At 35.2% G+C, this 10000-nt stretch overlaps 2 protein-coding genes across 3 annotated transcripts in view; both read left to right on the forward strand.

Annotated features, from left to right (window-relative positions):
• LOC137647039 (uncharacterized) overlaps positions 1–1532 on the forward strand; it is an 18312-nt gene extending 16780 nt beyond the window's left edge. For both annotated transcript variants that reach the window (XM_068380174.1, XM_068380175.1), the window contains 3 exons: positions 544–573; positions 821–928; positions 1321–1532. In XM_068380174.1, the coding sequence (XP_068236275.1) occupies positions 544–573; positions 821–906 (116 nt within the window). In that variant the 3' untranslated portion in view covers positions 907–928; positions 1321–1532. The remainder of the gene's footprint in view (positions 1–543; positions 574–820; positions 929–1320) is intronic.
• Positions 1533–9934: 8402 nt separating this feature from the next.
• The window catches only part of LOC137646818 (uncharacterized), a 4452-nt gene continuing 4386 nt past the window's right edge, over positions 9935–10000 (forward strand). Inside the window, exon 1 of the mRNA XM_068379901.1 lies at positions 9935–9956. The gene's annotated coding sequence lies outside the window, so the exon portion shown is untranslated. The remainder of the gene's footprint in view (positions 9957–10000) is intronic.

Here is a 10000-nt window from a genome sequence, read left to right on the forward strand (position 1 = left end):
TTTGAAGGGTCTTAAAGATCGCTCATGAATGGGAGAGGCAAGGAACTATGCCAATGTCTTAGCAGGACAAAGCTCTAGAGATTGACCATGAAACCATATGATCAACGTCTTAGCCCCCTTTCCATCCTAGCTAGAACCAGAGAGGGCCAGGCAATGGCTGCTGATGGCTCAACAGGTAGACCTATAGGCTCCCCTAAACGCCACGTCCTTAGCTCACAAGGATGGTAAGAGTGCTGACACTAAAAGAAACTACCGAGCTTGAACGGGTCCCTATCTCCCGTCCAGCAGAACGTCAGACAGGGACGTTTCCAATAGGCCAGACAGATTTACAGAGAGATGGCAGAGCTGACAAGCAGGGTCTACACACAGGAACTCGTTACTCAGTAAGGGTGTGACTGGGTGTACATCCTCAGAACGAGATGCATCAGGAATTCCTGTGTCCAACAATACACGCATCAAGGGTTGTATTCAATACCCCTGAAACAAGCGTATTATTGATAGTTACTTAAATAACAAAAAAAAATTATTCCCTTCCATAAACAGGTATGATGGTTTCCGACATCGTACTACCAGGTCAGTATCACTTAACCTTAGAAGTAATTCATTTCATTTGGGCTCTATTTATTTCAAGCTTACTAGTCACAGCCTTCATTATCAAGAAAACAAGATAATAAAAATTTGTTACATTCATGAAACTTATTTGAACAAGAAATAATATATCACGCAATTTAAGAACGGGCTTCTAAAATCAATTATTTAGATAATGCGATTATGATACTTATTTTGAGAAATACTGGAACTCTCCCATTATTTTTTACAGAGTCTATAGGGGCAGATAACGAGGAGCACATTTCGTTCTTCAAAGACATGGTATCCTGCCTTTGCAACATCACTTTGGACAAATAGATGACTCGAAAGGAAGGTCACGGTAATGTGACTGAATGCTTTTAGTTACTGTAATTCTTGAATTGATTTATTGATTATAAGTTATGAACTAAAAGTCAGGGAAAAATGAAAAACCTTGAAAATACATACTAATGCAAACATATTGACTTACAAGTACATGTACTTCATGTATTCATATTTTCATATACACATACTCTAGATACACACATGTACACATATATGTTTGTGTACAGAAGACCTACTAATGCATATTAATTACACACAATGAAAAAAGGAAGTCCAATATCAATAACTATTTTAAACAGTGTGATAATAATCATAAGCATTATCTGAAAATCCAGCTTATGCGCCACGCGTTATTCTATTCTTATTTAAAAGAACTCTACCTAACAATATCTCAAATATCTTTTCCAGGTCAAGACATCTTAAGCAACAGAGGCGTTGGGAGGCTTGGCCAAAACTATTTTTGAAGAAATGATCTACTCATTAGAGTCGATGTATTTCGTAATATCTTCTACTTTTTGATTGCAGTGTATGAATTTATTGCACTTACTTGTTTATGGAAATGAAGATATTTAGTAATTAAAGACTTTTCATTTAATACTTAATAAAATCAAATGCGACTGTTTAGTATTTTCATTCTCATTCACACCGTGAGTAATTCAAATCTTCTATGCTAAAATGATAGCCATGATACATTAACAGCAACAACAAGAATAATAACATCAACAAATAAAGCAGTTATTACTCCACTGGAGGACAAGCCTCAGACATGTCCTTATTCATGTCTGGGGTTTAGCCAAATTTCATCACCACGCTGGCCACTGCGGATTGGTGATTGTAGGAAATTTCAGTCTGATCGCTCACAGCAAACCAACTTAGCATGGGTGTCCATGTCTAATACAGCTTCGGTAATTATGGCGATACACAAACTATTTACCCACGTTAAGGTATCCCCACTCAGAATGGGTACATATATTGTTTTCCTTCACAGAGTGTGGCACTAGAGGAAATGACACACAACTGCCACATTCAATCATGAACTACTTCTTACATCTGCGGCTGATCAATGGTGTCCAACATCTTTACATCCTCTGCATCAACATCCCCACAATACACAAATTCTTGCACTTTCTACATACCCAAGCCCTTCCTTTTACAGAAGAGACAACGGCTTAGTAGAGTTGATAACTAGATTATTCGTAGCACAATAAGATGCCTTTTGATACGTTTTTAAACGATAAAAGTTTGAGTAAAGAACGAAAAAATTGACCAATTCCTCATTATGCATGGTAACCACCATGGTTTTTCTGAACATCACACATACTGTGCAGCTGCGGTCTCTCCTTTTCTCACAGGTGTCAGCGCGTCCCATTGACACAGTTGTGTGTCTGGTGTTGACGATGCTCTAGAGATTCCAGCTTTCTTGAATTTTAAAACCGGTAAAGGCAGTACTGCCAGTGGCCAGGCATGGACTAGGAAGATATTAAACCTTACACTGGCAGCGGTGAATTCCACAAAACTTCTGATGTAGAATAAGCTTTCAAAACCACGAAAATCCTAGCTTGTTATTTATAGAGAAACCCTCATTAACGCCTTTGTAATAAATATCAACTTGCTAAGGTATGGCCGTTTTGAAAAGATGTTTCCCCTTTTACAAATTTTCACTTTGTTACCATTAGCAGTGAAAGGGTTATGGTTAAAAGAAATAGGTTACCGATGTCACCTACGAACTTGGACGTACACTCATTAACGGCCAGTTCAATCATTACTATACGCAAGCTTCGACTTAGATTACGACATTTCTTGTGTTGGTAGTTTTCACGTTGGTTCATTTAATTGTTTGTCACAAAAAAAAAAAATGATTATCCTTCCATGAACATAACTAGGCAATGTTATCTAGTTAATAGGTGAATTGATAACATCGGGATATTCCAGACATCATAAAAACATAGGACCTTTGAACTTAAGAGCAAGTCTAGGGTCAGGCAGCCATCTTCCATAAGATACTATGAAGATATCCTTTTCAAACGTGTAAAAGCACACACACACATATACTGTGTATATATATATATATATATATATATATATATATATATATATATATATATATATATATATATATATATATATAAAATGTGTGAGAGAGAGAGAGAGAGAGAGAGAGAGAGAGAGAGAGAGAGAGAGAGAGATAACGAATAAACTAAACATTAAAGGCTAAAAAGAAAACATAAAATATGTTTTATAACGTTTACAGTACCACACTGATATCTACGGTTATCTCTCTCTCTCTCTCTCTCTCTCTCTCTCTCTCTCTCTCTCTCTCTCTCTCTCTCGCCGATAATTAAGAACAATAACCAATTACTAAAATTTCCCTTCATATAAGGAAAGATTATACTCAGTCCCCAATTATGCACATCTATTACTACAAAAAAAAAAGAAAGAAAAAAATGACACATGTACCTCATTCTAACGTCAATTAGCTTCTACTGGATAGAAAGTAAATAAGATAATCTGGCCACAAAGGCATTGCTGAACGAGTATTACTTCAGAAAATCGTCTGCCGTAACCCATAGTCGTTGGGGGTTTGAGTAGTACTAACGTGGTTTGCAAATATTTCATGGATGTCTGGTTACGCTCGTCATCATAATCTTGGAGAATGGTAACGGCAGGTCATGGTTTGCAGTGTCAAGTTTGACTGGTTTCATGTTCTTAGCAAGTAGGTCTAGGTGTGTCTGAATTCGCTAAGAGGATGATGATGATGAGGATTATATAATGGCTGCCTCAGTGGCGTGAAGATGATGATGATAATGATGATGATGATTATATAATGGCTGCCTCAGTGGCGTTAATTTTAGGAGGCCCTTTTTCTATTGATCTAATCTCCCTCTTAACACCACTGCAATTTGCCAGTAACTGTGCTATTCTCTCTAAGAATGGGGATAGCACATGAAAAGGACTCTGAAGTTCAAGAGGACGGGGAGAGGTAGATGGAGAACGCTGGCCAGAAACTTCGACCCCACATAACCGTGGGAAAAGATGCAGACAAAGAAGAAGAATGGGGATAGCAAAGTTACTGGCAAATTGTTGAACGAATATATATCCTCTGCAATAATGAGAATAATACAGTCATTGTCAAATTGCTGTGCTGTTGGGAAGATTAGATCCATAGAAAAGGAGTTCATAAAATCCCCGCCACTGAAGCAGCCGTTATCTTCAATCAAACTTGCATAAAGGAGGGTCTCCTACCGAATCATTATTATTATTATTATTATTATTATTATTATTATTATTATTATTAGTAGTAGTAGTAGTAGTAGTAGTAGTAGTAGTAGTAGTAGTAGTATACAAAATACAATCCTACATGGAAATACCAGTATGCTAGAAGTCCAAGGGATCCAACAAGGGAAATTAGCCCAGTGAGGATAATAAATATTAAAACATATAGAATAGTGTGCCCAAGTGTGCCCTCAAACAAGAGAAATGTGGCATCTTTGAACATAATTTAACAATCCCCAAAGAAAACAATTATTCAACAATCCTAAATATGATAACAATACAATAAAATGCACTGCACTTTACTCACTTATTTAAACATCTGAGAAATCTTTTAGCAGTTTTGTTTCAGCACATTTATATGCAAACTAATTCAATGCTAATGCATACAAGATTCCATCAAAACCTCTCTCTCTCCCCCCCCCCTTTTTTTTCTATATGAAATGAATGGTCTGCATTAAGAATTTCCTTTCGTTGATTCAACGTCCGTTAGGAGTAATATTGTTTAACTTCTATTAAGAATCAGATTAATTAACATTCGATAGGAGCAATCCGACAAGGATTTTATTTGGTCCATTACATCTTCATATTTAACTATCTAGATATGAGAAAAATTAGTTGACATTACCGACCTTCGAGAAAAGATATGGCTATTTTTTTTTTTTTTTTTTTTTTTTTTGCCAAGATTACGACATTAGAGCGCCTCCTGTGAAAGGTCTCAATGATAAGACAGTTATTATTTTAGACCATTGTGTATTTCGATAAAAGATTGCATTCATTATGATTAGGCCTATAGATCATATAAACATATTATCATTACCAACTAAGCTATAACCCTAGTTGAAAAAGCAAATAGTCAAGAGAGGAAAGGAAATAAGGATAATGTGCCTAAGGGCACCCTCAAGCAAGAGAACTCTAACCCAAGACCATGGTGGCTATGGCACTACCCAAGACTAGAGAACAATGGTTGGATTTTGGAATGTCCATCTCCTAGAAGAGTTGCTTACCATAGTAAAAGTCTCTTCTACCCTTGTTATTTCAAGCCCCAAAGCACGATATTATTAAGCTATGAAAGTAATGGTTTATTCATCTAGAGCAGAAAAAGAAAATTAATAAAACCACGTATAAGTTTAAAAACTCAATGTCAGTTTCATTCAAATAATCACTGCTTCGTCGTTGGTTGAATATATTCTAGATAAACAGCTTTTTATCCGTCTTTATATGTCATCTTGGTTCTGCCAAATCGAAATATTTGCCTTCACAGTTCAACCAGATCATAAACCCAGACCTTTAGTTGATTCAGATTAATTTTCAGAAAGGATCTCTTATTAAATGAATTAGATTTGAAAATTTTAAATTAGGTCCATAATACTATAGTCCTTTATCCATTAGAAATTCTTGTTAGGTAAATCTCTAGAGTTGTGGTTATCTTATTTCAAGATCTGTCATAATTTTGCCTTCCCCTGACCAAAGACTGGCCTAGTAATAAATAATAATAATAATAATAATAATAATAATAATAATAATAATAATAATAATAATAATAATAATAATAATAATAATAATAATAATAATAATGGAAAGCATATTGCTTTGCTAAATCGTAAACATCTTTTCTAAAATAAAATTAACTGGACTTTTTGTGTCCAAAATTTCCATCTACTTTTTTCTGCAATTAACCTACGGTCTTTCTTAATGGGAATATCTATTTTAAATAGGAAACGGCTAATCTCTTTATTTGCCTATTTCGAGAGAATATTGTTCCTATAGCATCTCTGATAAATTTTCTTTTTAAATAATCTTTGATATTTGGTTTCCTGCGTTTTTTATTCTATTCAACTATGATACTCTTCAGAAATCTTTTGTTGTTCTGCTCCTTGAATGTCTGGCAATGAAGAAATCTATTTTATTCTTATTTAAAAGTAAATCTTTTTAGCATAGGTTCTTCCATAGTCTGTAAAAATCTGCAATAACTCACTCTATGCAAATTAAATCCTATTTCAAAACACGTGCTATTTACATTTCGTATTAATATTTTGTTAAAGTATATTATTATTATTATTATTATTATTATTATTATTATTATTATTATTATTATTATTATTATTATTATTATTATTATTATTATCATTATTATTATTATTATTATTAGCTAAGCTACAACCCTAGTTGGAAAAGCAGGATGTTATAAGCCAAAGGGCTCCAACAAAGAAATATAACCCAGTGAGGAAAGGTTATAACGAAATAAATAAACTTTAGGGAAGTTATGAACAATTCAAATGAAATATTTTGAGAAGAGTTCCAACATTAAAATAGATCTTTTATATATAAACTATAATAAGACTTGTGTCAGCCTTCTCTACATACAAACATATGCTGAAGTTTATCTTTTGAAGTTCTACTGATTCAACTACCCGATTAGGAAGATCATTCCACAATTTGGTTATAGCTTGAATAAAATTTCTTGAATACTGTGTAGTATTGAGCCTTATGAAGGAGAAGGCCTGACTATAGAATTAACTGCATACCTAGTATTATGTATATGATGGTATTGTCCGGGAAGATCAAAATGTAATTGATGGTCAGAATTATAAGAAAAATCCTATGCAACACGCATAACGAACTAAATGAACGACGGTGCCAGAAATTTAATAGACCGTAAGTTTCTGTCCAACAAATTAAGATGAAGACCAGACAGGAGAACAATACTCGAAACAAGGTAAAATGAAAGAATTAAAACACTTCTGCAGAATAGACTGATCACAGAAAATCTTAAAATCCTTTCTCAATAAGCCATTTTATTCAACTGAAGAAGATAAAGACCAAATATGTTTCTCAAAAGTAAACTTGCTGTCGAGGATTACACCTAAAATTTTAAGTCTTACAGAGTTAACGAGACATTATCAATTATGAGATCTGGATGTTGAGGAGCCACTGTCTAGGACCTAATTACAATCATACTTTGAGTTTTGTCAGTATTCAACTTCATACCCCATAATTTGCACCATGCACTAATCTTAGCTAATTCTCTATTAAGGAATTCAGCAACCTAAGATCTACATTCTGGAGATGAAATTGATGCAGAGAGAGTAGCATCATCTGCATATGCAACAAGCTTGTTTTCTAGGCCAAACCACATGTCATGTGTATATAGTATGAAAAGTAATGGGCGAAGAACACTACCCTGTGGAACACCGGATATCACATTCCTATACTCACTATGGTGTCCATCAACAACAATTCTTTGAGATCTATTACTTAAAAAATCAATAATAATGTTGAGAAACGACCCACCCACTCCCAACTGTTTGAGTTTGAAAACAAGGGCCTAATGATTGATACGGTCAAAGGCAGCACTAAAATCAAGGTCAATCATACGAACTTCCTGATCACAATCAGATGATTTCTGTACAGCATTGGTGATTGTAAGAAGGGCATCACATGCTCCAAGGAAATTACGAAAGCTAAATTATAAACAAAGGAACAGATGATTAACTTCAGTAAACCTATTTAGACGTTTTGCAAAGACGTTAAAAAACTTTAGTTACTAAGGGAGTTATGAAATTTGGGCGGTAATCAGCTGGACTTGAGCTACCGCAAACACATTTACATAGTGGAGTAACATTACAAATTCTCTAACAAGTGCTAAAAACTCCTCTTCTTGCTAACTTGCGCAAAATAATAGAAATTTGGAGCTAATAAATCTGCCATCATTGTAAGAATACAAAGGAAAAATACCATTTGGGTCTATACATCCATAAACATCAAGGTCCACCAAAAGAGCTTTAATTTCACGAGATTGAAAAGCTAAACTAGTTAGCTTAGCCTCAGAAAAACAAGAATGATGAAGATCAAGTTTCTCAGTACTCTGTTTACTATCAAACCATCAGCCAAAAGGGTTGCCTTTTCCTTTGGACAGTGAGTGACTGAGCCATCTAGTTTAAATAAAGGGGAAACTGTTACGTCCACACCATAGAGTGCAGATTTAAGGATACCCCATCACTTATGTTCCTTTGTTGTACCAGAAAGGGTTTCTTTCATGGTTAAATTGTATTCTTTTTTCAGTTGAAGCATAAAGTCTCTGAGCTAAAGCTCAACCTGAGTATAGTTATTCCAAGTCAAATCTGATCTGTTACCCTTCCAAAGATGATAGGCCTCCTTCTTCCCCAAATAAGCACGTCTGCAATCATCATTGAACCATGGTTTGTCTCTCACTCTGTACCTTGGCACACGAAAAGGAATACGCCTATCAATTATGTTGACTAGATTCTCATTCAAATGAACAACAGGATCAACACTACTATACAATTGTGACCAATTCAAGCCCCAAAAGATCACTCAAAATGCCATTCCAGTCTTTTTGAGATTTTATATAAACCTTGCATGAGTATGATACATCAGGGACAGGCTGCTCAGTCTTCACCACCACTAAAATCAAGGCATGATCAGATGTCCTAACTGGAGAGCCAACCCCCACTTGTTATAACACCAGGGGAGTCGGTGTATACGAGGGCCAAGCAGTTATCAGACCTATGAGTATCTTCACTTATGATTTGCTCACAGTCTGATTCAGAGGCAAAACCCAAAGCTCTTAAGCCATGCGTGCGGTAAGTGGGAGAAACAGAATTTAACCACTCCCTATGGCGGACATTGAAATCACCAATAATCTTTTCAATATAATATTCATTTTCTTATTTCTTTGAATTATTTTTATTCCAAGATTTTGATTTAAACTCAACTAATGCTTTAGGTCTTTTAAGTTAAAATTTTATTTCATAAAGAACTATGGGTCTAAACCTGAACTATTTCATCATCTTTGGTCTTGATTTGCATCTCTGCTGGAACATGATAATGACCGTTATTCCTTTTGTATGCTGCGCAATTACCGAAAACATTCTATTTGGCTGAAACATTCTAATTCGCTTCTGAGTGGTTCACGATTACTTTGACCCGAAATCTCTAAGTACTGGAAGCCAATTAAAGTAATCTAATTATTTGTCTTGCTGTAGAGCCCTTACCTAGATAATACTGTATTTCCAAAGATTTCTTACGCAATAGAAAAAAAAATTCCTTGTAAGCTATATTTAATATTTGTGTGTGTATTTTTACGTTGTATCACACGGTTTAGCACCGAAAAGAGGCAGTCATTACTAACATGACATTCCTATAATGACCAATATAAAATGTGCCTAACTGAAGAATCACCTAACGCAATGCAGAGAAAAGTTTCGCCTAAAATTCAATATATTTTCATGTTGATTTTAGTTTTAATTGCTAAAATCTAAACGATATACACCTCCACGCCCTTATTATCAATGAAATTACCATCCAGAAGAACGATACAAAAAAAAAAAAAAAAAGAAAAAAAAATAACAGTACTCATGATTACGAGGTAAAAAGCAAAAATGCACAAATCAAACAGCAATTACTAAACCGCTTAAGACATCCCTCGGACGGGATCACCCTCTCTCTCATCTTGCCGCAGGAGGAGGTTTCCTCAAAAGTGCCTCTCTCTCCCTTCTACCGCAGCCTTTCGAAACGGGAGAGAGAGGCGGAGCATCCTAAAAGTGGTTGAGTAGGACTCTGAGCTAGTACTCGACCTTGAATATTAATTGCAATCTGTCACTCTCTCTTACTCTCGGTCTTTCATCTTGTGTGTGGTGGTCTTCTCTGCGCATGCGCTGCCCACTCTTTGTAGATGTATATAAGGTCTATCCTCTAGCACTTCATTATCATATCATTCTCTCCTAGCTTCCAGTAATCAGCTGCTAAAAGTAAGTCGTGATTCAAGTTGGAATGTTGTATTATAGAAAATCAC

The sequence above is a fragment of the Palaemon carinicauda genome, chromosome 9, assembly GCF_036898095.1.
Source record: "Palaemon carinicauda isolate YSFRI2023 chromosome 9, ASM3689809v2, whole genome shotgun sequence".
Lineage (NCBI taxonomy): Eukaryota > Metazoa > Arthropoda > Malacostraca > Decapoda > Palaemonidae > Palaemon > Palaemon carinicauda.